Here is a 19057-nt window from a genome sequence, read left to right as displayed (position 1 = left end):
AGCCTCGGCCTCGCTACCCTGTTCTGACCACCAGGCTTCGCACCTGCTGGCCGTTTTCACTTTTACACTGGTCTTTGGATTTGAGTTCTGACCCCATCTCTCCTCAGTGCTGGTTCTAGCTTCCTTCCCGGCCTCACTGACTCAGATTTCAAAAGTAATCACCACTCCTGCTTTGACCTGGCTCTAAACCCTTCCACTCCAGGTGCCGACCCTTGTAAGCAGGAACAGGGCGTAACCAGGAATCTTTCCCTTATGCCTGATAGAATCATTTTCTTTTGTTCTGGAAACAGTTGGCTCCCTGCCGTGTGATTGGCTGCCTCACTACTCCTTTGGTGATGCACATTGATCTACCGTACTGGGCTCAAAAGAGGTGGAGCTTAGGGGGTGGGCACCTGAATAGTAGACCTGGACCAAGCGGCCTCCCATGTGAATGTTTCTCCTTCCCACTTGGTAAGTGAGGCACAGAGAGGTAAGGGCTGCATACATGATATTTAAAAAAAGCAGAAGCTTGGGGAATACCAGTTAGGATCAAAACGTTTAATGCTGGTAATTCTAGGTTCTTTAGAAACAAAACAAAATGCTTACTTTTAAAGTAAAGAAACATGACATGGTGGCACAGAGATGGATGAAACTACATACCATCAGGAGTGGTTGCATGTTTTAGATTCTTGTGTGTGATTGTTTTTATTTTGAGTGGTTGGTTGGATAGTTTTTACCGCTGTCAAACAGTAAACAGAGCCCAGGTTTTGAAGTCAGACTTGTGTTTGCCTCTTGGCTTAGAAATGTACCAGTTATGTGACCTTTGAGGTTGGCTCTGTAAGGTCAACGTGCTCATCAGGAAGCAGGGACGCCACAGGCTTCCTTGCAGGTCACTGTCAGAATCAAATGGGGAGACTGTCACATAGTGGACAGACGACAAGAGCAAATGCTTTTGAGTCTGTAGCTCCTGCTTAGTGGCCCTTATTTGCATGTTTACAAGATGGCCAACCAGATTCTAAGTGCGGCCTTTGAATCCTGGACAGCCAGTATGAGCCATCCACCTTAGGCCCGGGACTGACTGGACTTAGTCACCAGCCATGAACAACCAGCTAGAGAAGCTGAACAGTCATGAGGTCCATCACGGGAACCCGGTTTCATACAGGGTAGAGACTAGTCTTGTCCCTGTTTAAGTCCTTGGCCCTCAATTTCCTCATCAGCACAACAGGAAACTCAAACTTGGTCTACCTTACAACACAGCTCGTGCTGTAGGAATTTTGAAAGCCTTGTGTGTATGACCAGTTTCTGTTCTCAAATTGACATGACCTCTTTGTTTTGGTGAGGTTTTTAAACTCTTTTCCTGAAATACCCACTCAAAGAAGTGAATTACCTCAGAGACAGATCAGGCTGTGAAGACGCACCATGTTCACCATCAGCTGAATCGTGTTTTCTCTGCTTCATTTTGCAAGGACAGTACTACCTGGGATGGAAAGTCATTGTTTGCTTCTTGAAGAACTGTGATCTCTTTCATAAGGCCATGTGCTGCTCTAACTGCTGGGGGGCCAAGCGCTGCTGTAGCAGCCCCTTCAGAGCGAGCACAGGGCTGGCAGGGCGCTCAGGAGACAGGCATTAGGGGTCCTCAGCCAGTTCCCAGAGGACTGGACCCCGGCTAGGGATGGGCATCACTAAACAGAGTGAGCTGTGGATGAAGACAACAACTCCAGTGAGGATTTGCAAGAGCTCAGGAGAAGCCAGAGATTGTATCCCTGTGGCTTCCTCTGGTGGGAAAATGGATGATGGAGCTGGAAGCCCCTCAGCTAATTAAAGCACCTTTTGAAAGATATTTTATAAGCCTTGGAAACACGTTCCTCTTTGACATGAGTTTGTTGATGTTTTTGTTATGATTTAATGCTGTTTTATTTAGCCTTTTTTTTTTTTAGGTAAGAACGATTGGCCCTGAGCTAGTATCTGTTGCCAAGCTTCCTCTTTTTTGCTTGAGGAAGATTGTCACTGAGCTAACATCTGTGCCAATCTTCCTCTATTTTTTATGTGGGACACCACCACAGCATGGCTCGATGAGAAGTGTGTCAGTCTGCACCCAGGATCTGAACCTGCAAACCCCAGGCCACCAAAGTGGAGCATGCGAACTTAACCACCATGCCACCGGGCCAGCCCCTGTTTAGTTACTTTTTGCATATTGTTTTTGCCTGTGAAAAATTGAATCCTATAACAGAGCTTAATATCCTCAGTATCATTTAATGGGTTTTCTGTTAATGTGTTTTCTTATTGAAGCAACTAATTCACCAGCTGGTATTGTGATTTATAGTAGGTACCATTTTTTCAGGGACAATGATGTGCCAGGCTCCGTGGTAGATGGCTCTACATGCATCGTCACTGACTCTCACAATAACCCTGCAGGACAATGTTGTTGCCTCGTTTAAAAGAATGGAGAAACTGAGGCTCAGAGTACTCATTACCCAGTAATTACCATAAGTACTCTACCCCGAGGAGAAAAGACCAAAAGTGGTATTAGAACCTGGTCAGTTCAAACGGAAGTCACTGACATTCTTTGGTAGGAAAAAAAATTTAATAAAAAACTAGATTTTTGTATTTTTCGCACTTCTGCTCTGTTTTTAATGTGTCTCTAATATTTCTCCCTCATTTAGTGATTTTTTAAAAATTATATTACAGAATCAGACTTTTCTTTCTTAGTGCTTTTTGTCTTCCCTATGTACACCAAACAATATGTAAAACTGGAGTGGGAAGTAGATGCTGGACAGGAGCCCTCCCCAAGGTAGAGTATAAGGATGAGAGACTGAGTGAGTCAGGTGGAAATCTGCCAGGAAGACCCAAGAGATCAATAATGGGAAGGAACTAAGGCCAGAGAACCAAGGATGTGACCCAGGTTGACATGCAAACCCACGACGGTGTTAGACGACAGCGAGTGAGGGCCAGGACAGCTGACTGGAACAGCTTTGGGATACCGTGCGTGAGCATATTAAAATGACGTAGGTCGGGAGCACCAAGAGTGTGTGTGAAGCTCCTGGTACGTCTGGCAAACAGCAAATGGACTAGCGTTGTGTGCTGCAGAGTTCACCAATAGAATGAGGTTGTGAGAGACAATGTCAGTCCGTCATCCCCTCGTCTTGTGTGTATTAGTTGTCTTTTGCTGCTGTAATAACACAAACTTAGAGGCTTGAGTTTATTACCCCCAGTTCTGAGGTCTGAAGCCCAGGCTGACTCAGCTAGTCTCTCTGCTTCTCTTTTCACGAGGTCAGAACCAAGGACTCTTCTCTAGAGGCTCTGGGAATAAGCTGCTACCAGACTCCTTCAAGTTGTTGGCCAAATTCAGCTGCGCGCAGTGGAAGGGCTGAGGCCCCTGTTTCCTGGCTATCTGTCAGCCAGGGGTCTTCAGCTTCTACAGCCACCTGCATTTCTTGGCTCCTCGCCGCCTTGCTCCATCTTCACTGCCAGCAATAGTGGATCAAGTACACCTCCTGCTTTGAATCTCTTTTATTGCCACTTCTGCCTCATCTCTCCTGCCTTCCTCTTCCTGTATCTCCTGACTGACTCTTCTGCCTTCCTCTTCTGCTTTCAAGAGATCATATGATTACATTGGGCTCAACTGGGTAATCCAGGATAATCTCCCTATTTTAAGGTGAGCTGGCTAGTAAATCGTTCCATCTGCAAAGTCCCTCTGCAGCAGTGCCTAGATTCGGGTTTGAGTGATTCTGGAGGGGTGGGAATCTTGGGGGGGGCATCTTTGGAATTCTGCCTATCACATTCTGTTAATATGTTTATATGCACCCAGATCTGGGTGAGTTTTAGGCAATGCCAATTATCAGCCTCGATGCCTGATACTTACTGAAACCTCTGACTATTGTTGGGGACATTTGTCCCTCTTTCTCTTCCAGGTTACTGATTATCTCAGACCTGTCCTCCAATCTCTGTCCTCTCTCCAGAGGTTCTCTCTCTGGCCTTCCTCATTTTCTTGCTGTCTGTCCGTCAGCTCTGCCTTCATTATTCAACTGAGTGGAGCATTTTTTTTGCTGCTTTGTCTTCTGAAAAGCTTTCGGCCGATTCCCCTGAGCCTTGGACACCACATCAAGCTCTGATGACTCTCTAGGAAGCTCTAGGAAATCTCAGGACTGGAAATCCTGTTTTCATGTCTTTTGTAATCTTAAGAGACCCCTTGAGACTATTTCTTGGCCTTTTTTTCTTACCAACATATGTAATAACTTCAATTTCTTTAACAACTAGGAAGGAAAAAACTCAGCTAACTAAATTAGTAATAGATTTGTTCATAATCTCAACTATTTTAGGCCCTATGAACCTGTAATTCACAATCCCCAGGTTTAGGACAATCATTCCCACAATTTATTGTGCATTAGGACCTTGCTGAAAATACATCTTGCTGGGCCCACACCAAAGGGCCAAGAAATCTGGAGTCAGATGCTGGGAAATCTGCATTCAACTAGGATCCCAGGAAAGAGTTGAGACGTGTCCAGATTCACACAGCTACTAAGTGGCAGAAGGACTTAAGCTGAAGTCCAGGTCGCAGACTGTCAGTCTTTCCTAGTCACAGAGTGTGTGGAAGTGTGTAGGTTGATAAAGACTAAGGCTTCTCCAAGGACTCCTTGCCAGTGAGTCCCCCACTGTGCTATCCCTGGGCACTCATTAGGGACACACTGCTTCTCCACACTCTAAGATATCCATGCCTTCAACACTGTGACCCTGATGTTGATGGTCAATGTACCGTCTGCCCTACCTTCCCTTTCCTGTACATCCACTAGTCTCCAGTGCCCCCATTATACCCTGGAGGTACCTAGAGCGAGCTGAAGGAGATCCTGTATTGCTGTATCTCAATTAATGAATGGGATTGAACCCTTTATGCAATTCAAGAGACAGAGAATGAACATGGATCAAGTGAGACCTGTGCACACGTGGTTGGCTCTCGAGGAGCTAGAGGAGTGTCTAGCTCCTGTTGACTCGGTGCAGCATGCTGAAAAGTAAGACACTTTGCAGATGATATATTATTTAACCTTCACACAAATGCTTTAAGAATTATCATTCCTGTTTTACGAATGAAAGACATTGAGGCTCAGAGAGGTTAGAAAACTCACACTGTCATGCAGCCAGTTAGGGAGAATGTCCAGGTTTAAACCAGGTATCTTACTCCAAAGCTCACCTACACTTCTCTTCCAAGCTCAGAAATGCCAACATTTACATAAACATTCTATAACATTATCTAGGATGTTGAAATTATCAATTGCAGTTCACATCTCTTTGGCCACCATATGCAGCTTTCACACATCTCTAAATATTAATTCTAAGTGCTTTCTCTTATAATTTTCCTCATTACACAATAGTCAAAACAAAATGTGCTTACCATTGCGAGTCTCCCATGGGACTTCCCCACATATTTCACTCTCTTGCCCAAACATTCAAAATAGGCACATGCCCTTCTGTAAACACACTCCTTCCACTTATGCTTCCTTCCCACTTCCTCTTATTAATGGAACCATTCAGCCTTCAGCCAGAGGTATCGGCTCATCTGGCCTATCCCAGCTTTCTCACTGTTTACCAAGCCACACCTCCCCCAGGATATCCCTGGCGCTCCCAGGGCACTGCTGCCACCTCCCTACTGCGAGCTCTCTGAGGGCCCTCCGTAGCTTCCTGAATGATTTCCATGCAGGCACTCCTTAGAATGGTCCATCTTGGGCTGACTGTCATTTGTCTTTTGCCGAGGAAGGGCTGAGATGCCTGGTATTTGAGAGAGAATCAAAGGGACATCCTCATGCTCTTCCCTTCTAGTCTCTCTATCTGCACATCAGGTGAGATGTCAAGGAAGCAAGGACCCCAGATCATAGTAACTTCACACTTTAGAGAGAAATGTCTTTCATTGGGTCACATTTCAACTCTGTGGTCCTGATGTTAGTGGTGAGGGAATGTTGGAAATGGCTATGGGTGAGCTGTGCTTTGCTGTTCCCTTTTAATAACTGAGTACGTTCCATAGAGTGATCCATGTAGTAAATCCCTGCTAGATTTCTTCTCAGGAATAATTTTCTCTCTCTTGAAGAATGAGTATGTTTTATTTGTCAGAAAAAAATAAGCTATGTCACTCATCGTGTCCCTTTTTGCCATCACTACCAGCAAGCTCAAGAGCTAAATTTCATGCTCGTTTACTTTATCTCATCCTCAGTTTCTGTAACTATCTTCTCTTTTCTCACCTATGATTTCTGAGTTCTGGAGTCACCAGAAATTTAGAGAAGTGTCCATGATATCTTTTTGCTTGAATATCAATACTTTTGGGAAGTTCTTATGAACATTTGCTGGGATTAAGGAAGCTAAATCTGGTGATATCACACAGCTTCTCCCTTCCGGGGTCTTCCTGACTGAGAATCAGAACCAGTTACATTGTCAATGTTATTATACAGAGCACTGGGCTTCCTAATAAATGAATAGGAGAATGCATCTTATATACAAAGTCGAAATCCTCCCCCACCCCCAATCACAGTTTATCCAGAGCTGGTCTTCAGGATCCACCTGTGGGATGTGGGTCTGCCAGATACATACCCAGCCACACAGAGGATCGTAGCCTCATTCACGTCTAATCGATGACCAGGAAGAGGAAGCCAGAGGTAGCCTGTCTCCTGGACTGGCTCTGGAAGAGAGCCCTGAGCCATGGTCCAGTCAGCTTCCCCAAGAGATCAGCCGCAATGATGCTGTTGAGGCCAGGCTGGTACAGAAGAGAGAGAGCCCATTCATGACTAGTGACCTTTACCAAGGACCACCATGTGGCACGGTGCTGGTTGCTCACATAAGATATTCGGCTGAGGGTGCCATATGACAGGGCTGAAATCCTATTCACTCTGCTCCTTTTTCTAGTTCATTCTTCCAGATGGGGTGCCTTTTGCATTTAGTCCACCTGCAGGGAGCACCTTTTTCTAATCCACACAAAGTCACCCTGTGAGCTACAGGAACACTCCTGCTACCCCAATCTCATATAAGCCACTCTTCTGATGAGGAAGGGTAAGCGTGGAGGTTGGGGACAGTGCTTGGGAGCATGAAGCGAGCAACTGAAAGTGCTAACCCAGTGTTCTCTCTTGGAACGTGGAGGAAATGTCTCCTCCCTTTATAAATACATGAGGAGCCAAGGTGGTAAATTTTGTCTGCCTATAATTGTATAATCTGGCAGAGAAGACAAGGTGTTAGGAAGAAGGTAGTGTACAAAGGGAAAAAGAAGCATTGAATTGTCACCAATTCACACAGTCAAGTGTTAACTTAGTGCTGGGCACAGTGCTAGGCATTGGAGATACTGTGGTGAACAACACAATTCTGTCAAAACACCTAGTTGTGGTTCCACTCTCTGTGTTCCCTGAGGCACAGTGTGAAGTGAACTTCTATAACGTCAGCGTTGTCCGTGCTCTCTCCTAGTTCCGGCATTCAAACTATATGTTAGGTCTCGGGGGAACTTTCTGAGGGATGTTTCTTCACAGAGTTGTTGGCTTGCAAAGATGTAGCCCCAGAGTTCCTCTCCAAACCTTCCATGCTCCTGTGTGTGAAAATCATAGCCGTCGTTCTCACCTACTTGCCTAATTATTTGCCAAGAAAAACTATCAGCAGGTGCCTCTACTGAATTCAGGAATCTCCCCATCACAAACTCAGATGAGTGACCAGGATGCTCAATGAGGAAGCCAAGTGCAGACGCAGGAGGACTGAGCAGGGCGAGCCCAGGAAAAAGCGTGTAAGACGGCAAAGACACTTCCGCTCTGAAATGAGGGCAACACGGGAGAATGTTTAATGCAAATTTGCATTGAGAATAGTCATTAGCTCCACTGTGGAGAGGGGCATCATTAGAAACAGAGATTTGCTCAGGGGCTATTTCTGCAATCAGGAAAGACATATGGTGACCTGGATTAAGGACGTGAGAGACAGTGAGGATGGATTCAAGGAAGATTTGGGAGATAATGTCCCAGACTTGGAGACTGGTTAGATATGGGAAGGGAGGGAAGTGTCAGGGAAGAGTGCTCCTAGGTTTCTGGTTTGGGCAATGGAATGGAGTCTGTGCCCTGCAACAGGCCAGCGCTGGCCCCTTAGTCAGCAGGGGTGGAATCTGGAAAGAGTAATAAATGGAGCTGAGAGATGAAGGAAAGGGGTCTGGGGAGACCTCAGCTCCCCTATTTAATACAGGGTGCATGTTGCCACCTCACTGAACTCAAGACCGTGTTCACTGTAGATCCTGAGAAAATGTATATTATGGTAATTAATTCTGTAATGTGAAAATATAAAGCGACCTCTGGTCTTGATGCCCACAAGCTTCAGATTAGGCTTGAAGAAACCAGCAGTTCTTCACGCTCTAGAAATGCCTCAAGAGAACACCTTAATGAATGGGAGATGTGAGAGAAGGAATGTGATTCAAGCTATCTTGGAGGCATCAAAAGCCAGCCTCTTGTTCAGCTCTGCAATCTCTCAGAGTTTGACACACTCCATATAAGCATGTGGTTCCGATTGACTTTAATGGGATTCCCTTGCAAATTACAGATTCTAAATTATCCTCTAGTAGGTATAACATTTTTAGGAGACATATTATTTTACCCTGAATACACCCTGGATGCTGTTACACTGAATTCTGACGGTAGCAGAACTCAGAATAAGATCATCTTTTACTAGAATGCCATTGCTGCATATTAATTTCGGTAAACCAAAGATGTTTATAATAAAAGAACATTTCTTTAAAGAAGGAAGATAGTTATTTCCATGCTAAGAAATATCAAACACACTCTTCCTGTGGTATGTGTTGGGTCTGTTTTGTTGAATCCAAGGCAAGGCATTTCTTTGGCAGAAGGGAGAGTTTCTCCCAGGCCTGGAGATTAAACAATTTAGTAGTCATTTCACGTGCAGCTCACAAAAAGGGGATTTGCATATGAACTTGTTTCAGGCAGAAAACACATCTTGACGTGTTTCATGGGAACTCTCTCCATCCCCAGCAGCTCCTTTTGGCCATCTCCTTCTTTTCTTTTCTTCCTCCCTGCAGGTCACCGGATTGAAACTGTCTCAGGACCTCGATGATCTTGCCATTCTCTACCTGGCCACAGTTCAAGCCATTGCTGTAAGACACTTTAATGCCCTTTTTAAAGAGACTTAAGGCATCAATAAACCTTAGACCGCATAGTCTCCAAGATACACCACATGCTTTTGAGACAGAAATTCTTAATTAAAAGGGAACTTGCCAAAAAGAGATGCTTGTCCGTCCGGAAGGAAATCTTGATGGAGGTCTTCACCTGCTTTGTGAATAGGCTCACATACCTGAAAGCTGAAAGGACTTTAAGTCTTTAGACATCATTCTTGTTATTAATCTAATTTGTCTTCTCAGATCAATTAAATAGAAGCAAGTAAATGCCATATATAGTTTCATTAAGAAAAGCTAGTATTAAGAATTTCCAGATTTATAAAATACATGATATTGTTCACTTTGCAAAAGGATTCATTGTAGGCTTCCTTTAAATGGTAACTTCCTTAGAACATGAAATTGTTTTTAGATAATTAGCTGCTTAAATGACAGGTTTGGATGGTTAGGGAGGCAGAAAGGGGAAAATTTAAATCTAAAGTGTTAGGAACTCCTAAACTGAAGATTGATAAAAAATGAAAACCAAATCCTAGAAGCTCAGACATCATTGTCTAAGGAAGCTTATTCTCCCGAGATGATCCGTGAGTGGCTAGAAGAGGGTTCCAAAGCCTGGGCCACGCACGGAAGACTGTGTGCGCGCATTTGGGAGTGTAGTGTGGTGGGTAGTCATGGCTTTCAGGGGCTCAGAGCTGGTGGGAACCCCAAAATAACAGTTCATTCAGTGAGGATTAGCCACTCTGGAAAGAGAATAGGGACCAATAGAAAGGAAAAAGTCAGTTCACTAAATTCTGATTCAATATTTATTTTCAGAAACATACCTATTCTTTATTAATGCTGTATGGATATATTTATATACTGGTCAATTATTTATTCTATTTCTCCACATACTGCCTTCAAAAACCTCATTGCTTCCAATAACAGAACTACATGTGTTTTTTCCCAATATATTCACATCACCAACAAAAGTGCTTTTCTTATGTTCAGGTTTGTCCCGGTGCCGCACCCACATGATAGGAGAGCAGAGCTCTCCAGCCGCTGAGGGGCCATGCCCCTCCAGGGCAGCTGCGTGGAGTCTGGAGTCGGCCCTGATTAAATAGTTCTCTAGTGTACAGGCCAGTGCGACTGCATCTTCCTGAGGCCATTTGTCGTATAGATTGAATAGCTTGGCCAGTTCAGTGAAATCAGTCAGCCTGCTATGTTCTTAGGAACTTGGTCAAAAATAGGCAGTTGTGACCTCTGTCAAAATGGAGGGAGTGCCTAGTAAGATGAAAATAGAGAACAAAAATGTACGTCAGTAGTAAAGACAGTTATTTACTGAGCCTGTTGTACAGTAATGATGATAAATAATATAGTTTTGGGGTATTATTTGCCAAGAACGGTGCTAGATATTTTACACACATTATCTGCCTTCGCCTGGTGAGGGAGGTGCTGCCGTACCCATCCCGCAGCCTGGAAACCCGAGCCTCAGTGAGTTCAGTGAACTGGCTCAGTTTCATGCAGCCGGTAAGTGGCAGAGGTGGGGTTTGAACCTAAGCTTTCCAAAATAAAAGTAGCTATATGATGTACTGGGAAACTTTGATTTTATGATTTGTTAACTTCATTGTATGAGCAGTCATAGCGGAATGAATTGCTTGCACCGAAGTGAATAATCCTGGAAAATCAGAGCTGTGTGATGCTCATCCTTCTGAGTCCACGCTGAGGGGTGGACATGAAGAACGAGACCACACAGGATGAACCAAGGGGCACCATCACGTGATACTGTCACCTCTCATGGACACCCACTCTGTGCAGGCACCAAAAAGAGTGCCTTACCCAAGTGGCTTAGCACAGTCACCCTGCAAGTCGGTGTGAGTGCCCTCATTGTACAGACAGGGAACACGGCTCGCGGGGTCACGCAGCTAGGGCAGGTGGGATCGGAGTTTGAACCTCTGCCCCTCCTGTTCGCAGGCTGCTGCTCTTTCCACTTGATGAGGCTGCATTTTCTTTGGCCTATTTGTAGAAGCCACGTGCAGGAAGTCAGCTTCCAGGCGTTCCCAAGCACAGCTTTGACTTGACACACCTTAGGAAACACTGTCAAAGTGGGGTTGTCTCACAGAGGTCCCCTCCCTGGTGAGAACGCTGCAGCAGAAGTCCAAGCGCGTAGAGATGAGGTTAAACTTCATGCAGCCTGGGAGGGGGCGCAGCTACGTTCCCCCAAATACCACACTCTTTCATGTGGTGTGTGTGCATATATTAAAAGCCATCATATTTATTCTGTTCATTGTCTTAATGAGCTTTATAATGCCACAAAGGGAAGGCAATTTAAGGCAGATTTTTTAATAGGGCTTTATTGTGGAGTCAGTTGAATTGTGAGGAGTTTGGTCTGTTTTGCAAAAGTATCTGCGTGTGTTGATCTTTTAGGCAAAAATGTGCATTTTAATGAAGCATTGTGATAACAAATATTTTCCCATGATGTTCAAGTTGAGAAAAAATTTATTTCCGTGCCTCTGTATATGGCCCTGGCACCTGTTGGTTGTTGAGAAGTTACACAAATGCCCTCTAGAGTAATGTCTACGGTTGGTATTTTGTAGGAATAGAATGAAATTAAAGCAATACTGTCATGAATTTAACTCGGGGCTGTGCGAAACCCTCCATGAAGTAAAATTCTCTCTCCATCACGGGTGCTTAAAAGACCTGTCAGACACCAGTTTATCCATAGCCTGTTCATCTGTAGTTTTCCTTTTACAATAGACCCTTAAAAAGTACCATTTGCATTTGAAGTCTCCTGATTTGCATTTGGTTCCCTACATTCCCAGTGGAATAGCCTAATTTTAATTTAAATTTCTCTGTGAAAACATTTTTTCCAGAAAGGTGAGCACAAAGTCATTTAGCATCAGCCCTTTGGCGGCGGCGTTGAAGGAGGGCACAGCGTTTCGGAGTGGAGGCTGGGGCGCCAAACGATGCCCTGTAACTCGCTGCCACCCCAATGGGAAATGTGGCCCCCAGTGCCACGTGGGGCAGGGACAGCCGGCTGCAGCCCCTCTGAGGGAGGGCCTCTTGTTCCGATCCTTTCTTTCGTTTTCCCAGGGAACCTGCTTTGTGTTACCTGCCACTCAGGCCTGCTAATCACATGAGCCCCAGCTCCCTGGTTTAGAAACATCAGAAATATCCACTTTGCATGGCATGTCCAGGCATTTGGAAGGCAGCTACTCTCCTCCGACACAGACTGCATTGCCTTAGACAAATTATGTAACTCCTAAATGGGGGTAACAATATGCAGTTTTTGAATTTGTCGGAAGATTAGAGGTGACGTTAAAGTGCATAGCAAAGTGCCTAGTGTGTAGCAAATAACCAGAAAAAGGCTCATTTCTAAACACTTTCCAGGTGCTCGACACTCTTCTATGAGTTTACATACACTATCGACAGCAGCAGCCTTGCAAGATATGTATTACTGTATTTTATCAATTTCATCAAGTCTAAGACTGCATTTTTTTTCACATTAACATTTCTAACAATCTATAGAATTTTCAAATGAACAAATATGGCATTATTATTCCCATTTAAAAAATGAGAATTGAGTCTTAGAAAGGTTGGGTACAGATTTGATTCGAGAAATAGGTGAAATGCCTTAATGCCGTTTTGGATTCCGTGAATTCCAAAGCCGTGCTGTTAGCTACTGTAGATTCACGCCCCTGGACTAAGGCTACCAAGAGTCCACAGAGACAAAATGACCCCTAGTGGAGGTAAGGGCATCTGTAGACCTCTTGAAATTACTTATAATACTATTTTGTATGCGACTTTTTTCTGGGGAGGTCAATTTCTTTTTTTATCGTATTCTCAAGAGGGTTCATGACCCCTGAAAAGCTTAAGAAAGAACATCTGGGGGAAATCAGCCATAATCAATAAGCAGGATCTAGCCTTATATGGTATAACATGTTTAATTTTTTTTAACATACTACATCTGTGGGTTATCTTTGGAGGCCCAGGTTTCACCTAATCCATATTCTTACCAGATTCGCTAATAGCTTCAACAAACCGTGAAGACCTCTGGACTGGACATGCTGTGCTTTTGCTCTGAACTGTGCTGTCCCTCATCATTTATTCCACAGCAGTCAGGATTTCATGCCCTACAAAAGGGTCTCCAAATGACCCTTTAGCCACCGTCTTTCCCAAAAGCACCCCAGCCCAGTGGAGGGAGACAGCTCTCCAGACAGCCTCATCAAAGGAGGCTCCACTTGCCCTGCATCCCACTCCTTGGGAGTCAGGGGATATCCTGACCACTCGCTCCCCAAACCTGCTTCCTTTCCTTTCTTTAAGCCTCTGATATGCCACGCCTTCAAGCTGAACAACCTTCTCCTTCTCTATGCGCTTGGGTACCAACTTCTTAGCAGCAGTATCACACACTAAATCAGTGGTATTGGTTCACATCTACGCTCCAACCCAAACCTCCCCTTCTTCGTGGTGGCTGCATCATCTGTGGCCTCTCAGATCCTTGGCCTCCTTATCTCCTTCAACCTCTCCTCCCTCTGCCTCGGCAGCTCACACCCACGCCGCCCCTGTGACTTTATCATCCCCCAGAATTGCTCACTCTCTAAACATTTCAAGGGCTCTCTCTTCCAAAAGCCTTCTTCCTCATATCTCTCTGGAGCCACTTTCTTGGACACTGCCGTGTGGCTGCCTCCTAAGGTCATATCACAGTTCATCTTTTTATTATAAATCCTTAGCCCAAATAAATTATGACTTGTGGACTTCTAGTTTTTGAACTACCAATAAATTATGATTTTTAGCTATTCAAATATCCTAGCTAAAGCTAAATGATTGTAAATTAAGATTCACCTTGGTGACCCTATGGTAATGTCCTCTTCTCAAGCATCAGCCATTTTTACTGAGTTGAGTTCCTATTTAGGCAAAGAAGGCTGACCCAGGAACCACTGACTATTACTTTCAAAGCAGTGTTGCTGATCATTCCATTCTCAGCACCCGGGCCATAAGAGACACTCATCAATTATGTGTCTGAATGAACTGTGTTTATTAACTGAGTCAGCATTGTCAGTTGTTTTTGTCAATGTTGTATAACTACTGACAGAAGCAAATAGTGTAGTAATTAAGACGATTTTGGAGTCAAGCAGGCCCAGGTTGGAATTCCCACTCTGCAACCTAATTAACTGTGTGATCAGAGGCAACATAATCTCTCTGAGTTCAGCTTTCGGGGATGGTGTATGTCAACCTCTTAGCTTAGTGTCTGGCACTGGGTAAACCCTTCAAAAATGTTCCACATCATTTCCCTTTGCTCCCATACTGATGCTTTCTTCTGTTTTTCCCTTTAAGTTTGGGACCCGCCTCATTATCGAGGCCATGGAGGCCGCAGGGCACTCTGTCAGCACCCTTTTCTTGTGTGGAGGGCTGAGCAAGAATCCCCTGTTTGTGCAGATGCATGCAGACATCACTGGTAAGTCTGAGGAGGAGGGGAGAAGGTCGCTTTAGGCTTGGCAACAAATGGGCATGGCCGAGACGTGGACGGGGTTGAGAATACGAGGCTATAGGTGGTATGCCAAATTGCTTTGAATTTTTATGTTTAAATGTATTTTTTTTCTTAAGATAACTATGAAGTCTTTGTAGTCATCATGGGGAAAGTAACTTCTATGCAAATCCAACTATTGAACAGTGGTAAGAAATAAGACAAGAGAGATCAGCAAGGGCTAGGTCTTAATTCAAGCATTCACTCAACAGTTTTGAGTTCCACTTATGACCCACACGTTGTGGAGAAGATTGAAGACAAGAGATTAGTAAGATCTCTTCCTGCCCCAGGAACTCAGGGTCTGTTGAGGAAAGCAAACAGCAAATGGACATGTCAAATACAGTGCAGCAAGAGCTCCAAGTGAGAAAAGCACAGGGTATTATGGAAACACAGTAGGCGCCGTGTCCTGGTTTGGACCTGCAACGCTGCAGAGCAAGTGATCTGGAGAAAGGGATAGGAAGCTGTCTTGAAGAAAGATGGCAGAGCCTAGCTGGTGTGGGTCTGGCTGGAGATGGAAATGTGAGCCCCAAGACCTCAAGATCCTATGATTCCTTCTCAGCTCACCAGAATGGGGATCATGACACAGAGAGAGAGAATCCAGAGTAATGGGCAGATCCCTCTAAGACAGGAGCAGACAAAAGCAGAGCAGGATGTGAGGCACACACCCTGGGCCCCAAGGAAGGCACTCCATTAGCAGGAGGCTTGCTGGTATCCCAGAGGCTGGCCGGGACTTCTGTCCCTCTGGACCCGGCACCTTCAAGTCTCTTGTTCCCTTCTCCTCCAGTGTCTCCTGGAGACTGGTGTTCCCACCCAGGACCCATCCCAGGATGCCCAGGCACCAGGGCAGAGCAAGGGGAGGGAAGTAGGGGCTGACTGGACTCTGCTCACACACAGCCACACCTCCAGTCTGTTGTGAGCCCATCCTGCACTGACCTGACTTCATCATGATCTCTTGCTGTCCCCTATCCCCTGGATCCCTTGCCTCTGACAGCTGGGTGGGTCAAGGTTTCTGCCCCTTACTCTACCTCATCGAGTAGCTCCCTCCCCCTCCAGGCGATGCAGGTCCTGTATATGAGGGCTCTACCAGAAGTAATGAGCATAGGCGACCCTGCCATTGTGAGATCAAACTAAATAAGTTACTTATCCCCATCTTAGAGATAAGCAGACTGACAGACAAGCCAGAGGACAGTGTAAAAAAGCACACAGTCTAAGGGTAAATATATCAGGATGTCAGGTACAGAAATTACTACCTTTAACCGAGCTGCACTGTGTGTCAGTGTGAATCACTTTGTATACAGGTATCACACACCACCAAAGGTGGGAACTGGTGCCCCCATCTTACGACAAGGAAACCGAGGATGAGGGAGGTGGATTACATTGACATCCGAAGTCAAACATGCAGTAAGGGGCAGGACCAGGATGGTCACCCAGGTGTGTCCAGACCCAGTGTCCCCTCCACTCTGCTTTGGACCCGGGTTTCTCAATTTTTCTACCTGGTTTATAACCACTGGATGATGACACCTCCTTTCGTGAAGTGTCCAAAACCCATGGAGGTGAGCCATTCTGAGGCAGAAAGACAAAAGACATAAAAAGGAGCCCAGATTACCTTGTTGTTTCCCCAGGAGAAATACCTTAACTACATTTTATCTAAAGTTAGCTAGCTGGTTCAGATAAGAGTCAGCCTTAAAATTTGATCTGTGAGTGACTTTCCCATTTCCAGCCTCCTTTCGCCACAAAGACTTCCCACCTGGAGGCAGGAGGGGAGATAAGATCAGCCTTGGCCAACACATCACCCGAGGGGATGGAAAACAGGGCGGAGAGCAGGGCAGCGAGCGACCGGCCCTGACTCAGCACTGCGGCTCTGGCCTGTGTGAAAGGGATCCTCCTCCAGGCCTGGCAGCCCTGAGCTGCCACGGAAGCCGGGGCGCAGGGGCTTCACAGAAGGTTCTGCTTTCGAAGCTGTTCTCCTTCAAGCTGGTGAATGAAAAGGCTGTTAATCGTTATTTGGATTCCGATGGAAACTGGACCCTTTGTCTCTGGCTGTGGACTGGTTACAGTTCTGGACAAAGGGGCCTTTTCTTTGGCCTGGAATTCCTCGGCCTTGGAAAGGCTGTGACTGACAAGTGATGGCAAAGTGCGTCTGCCTTTAAAAGCTTTGGGTTCTGCTAAACTCGTTAATGCATCAGATAAAATAGCTCAGATTCCAGGCAAAGCTGCTTGCCCCTCCTCCAGCACTTAGAGAGCAGGACACATTTGCTTTGTTTCTGTAGAAGGCAGCACACGAGTGCTGGGCACAGAGGGGAGTCTTGGTGCCTTTTAACACTGTGATTGCTCTAGTTTTCCTGCAAAGAAAGACTTAGAAAGGCCCACAGACCTGGTACGGGATTCTCAGGAATACATGTAAGAAACACAACGGAATTTGAACAATTCTTTGGAGATGAAGTGGAGTAATAGAAAGAGTCAGAGTCGGGGACCGGTTCTGTGACTCTGGGCGAGTTCCCTTACCTCTCTGAGCCTCATTTCCCTCTTCTGAAAGATAGACACAGTCTTAAATTCCCTCATGTCGATCGTACTGAGGAATAAATGTTCACGAGTTTGGGAGCCTGCCTCAAAGCAGGAGTTCCGTCTGTGCTGGTTCTCTTCCTCAAGGCAGCCCCACGCCTGAGAGAAGAGGGGCGCTTGAGGAAAAAAAAACAGCTTTGTATTTTGTAAGCAAATCTGTGCTGTGTGGGGAACAGCCTGCTCCGTGCAAGCGGGGAGAGCAGGGCCTCGCCAACTCCGGGCCGTCCCCTCCGTGAGGGGGGCGCCGCCCTGGGCCGCGGGCGTCTGGGCAGCTGTGGTTTCCAGAACTGCTCGCTGTGTACTAAATAATTGTAGGTTCTCCCACTGACTTGGGACTCAGTGTTCCTCCCTCTTGATTCTGTTCTTTAGGATTGGCAATTTCAGTAGGGTTTCCCTCTTTCTGTCTTATTCATTATGTTAATCATTTGTTCCTTCATTTATTCACTCAAAAGCTTTCTCGGAGCACCTGGTGCACCCAGCTCTGAGCCTGGCCTGGGGATGCAAAGAGGAACAGTGGTATCCTGCCGAGAGGCCACTGCAAGCAGGAAAGTGCTCGCGGTGCTCTGACCCATGTCCGGGGAGTCCACTGGGGACCCAGAGGACGTGGGTGTCATATGAGTCAAGTCCAGGCCCAGAACAGCTGACACACTCAATGGGATTAGCTGGAGAAAAGTGGAGTAAAGAGTCTGTTGAAGGAGGGTGGGCAAGGTGGAGGGGAACCCCGGGCGCCAGGCAGCACCCGGGGCTGCGCAGTCTCACCACCCCAGGCTGGCAGGGGCAGGGCCAGGAGGCCACCAACCTGCGACTGAGGGGCTCAATCAGGGGCGCAGCCAGCAGGCAGGGGGCCAAGGACGTGGTCCACACAGGCCAGCATCCCAGGGCCCCAGCAGGCTGGGAATGTGGAGGAAGCGGCGAGGTTGGCCTCAGGGGGAAATGGAAGCAGCGAGCTGGTCCCACCCGGGGTAGTAGGGGTGAGGAGAGACTTCAGAGATGAGGTAAACTTTAAGAATCATAACAGCTAATGCTAATTAGTGCTTTCTCTAAGCCAAGCACTGTTCCAAGTGCCTTACTTACAGGGCACTTTTAATCCTCACAGCAACCCTGTGAGGAAGGTGGAATTTTAACCACGTTTTGTAGATGGGATATCTGAGGTACAGAGAGGTTAGGTAGCTTGCCTAGGGTCACACAGCTAAGTCAGTGGGGAAGCCAGAATTCAAAGCCTGGTTGTCTGGCCTCGGGGCACTTTGGGCTGAAGGTGAGAGCTGATGGGGTGCTCCCAGGTTGACTCAGGTCTCCAGCAGCCAAGGGCAGGGGAGTGAGTAGTTCCTCCCTGGTCAGAGTGAGTGAGGGGAAGGAGGGGCTGGGAGGTGAATGGCATTTAGAGGTGCAGGCTTCTAAAAAGTCCCAGGCCCCTGGGGTGGTCACAGTCCGGCTCCCATCTGCAGGATCCCCGGATGCTGCAAAGGCTCGCAGTGCTCTCCAGACCTGGCCACCATAGCCCTTCACTGTGGCCTGGTGTCTGTCCCCTGGGTATGAAGGGGGCATCTCCATGTCCCTTCCCCACTGTCTATTTCCAGCCCAGGTGAAGTCCATGGAGAGGGCTCCACTCACCATCAGTGTTTGTTCTAACAGCAGCACGCGCCATTCTCAAGGCCTTGTGGTAACCCCCGGTAATCCTCACAGCAAGCCTGTGTGGCGAGTCTTATCATCATCCCCATTTACACATGGGGAAACCAGGGCTAAAGGGTTTCAGTGACTTGCTGAAGGGCCCAGGGCTGGTGGAGCCAGGTCTGAGCATTTCCCAGAGCCCTACTCACCTGATGCTTGCCAGCGAAGTGTCAGGGCTGGCCCGGCCGGGTGGAGCTGGTGTGCCTCAGTCCCCTGGGATGCAT

General features: G+C 46.5%; 1 protein-coding gene across 13 annotated transcripts in view; it reads left to right on the top strand.

Moving 5' to 3' along the window:
* The window catches only part of FGGY (FGGY carbohydrate kinase domain containing), a 378028-nt gene that overhangs the window by 285257 nt on the left and 73714 nt on the right, over window positions 1-19057 (top strand). For all 13 annotated transcript variants that reach the window (XM_046663109.1, XM_046663101.1, XM_046663099.1 and 10 more), the window contains 2 exons: window positions 9014-9088; window positions 14414-14534. In XM_046663109.1, the coding sequence (XP_046519065.1) occupies window positions 9014-9088; window positions 14414-14534 (196 nt within the window). The remainder of the gene's footprint in view (window positions 1-9013; window positions 9089-14413; window positions 14535-19057) is intronic.

Source organism: Equus quagga, chromosome 5, assembly GCF_021613505.1.
Source record: "Equus quagga isolate Etosha38 chromosome 5, UCLA_HA_Equagga_1.0, whole genome shotgun sequence".
Taxonomy (NCBI): Eukaryota; Metazoa; Chordata; class Mammalia; order Perissodactyla; family Equidae; genus Equus; species Equus quagga.
The sequence above is the reverse complement of the archived record's forward strand: the minus strand, read 5'-3'. Positions and strand labels throughout refer to the sequence as shown.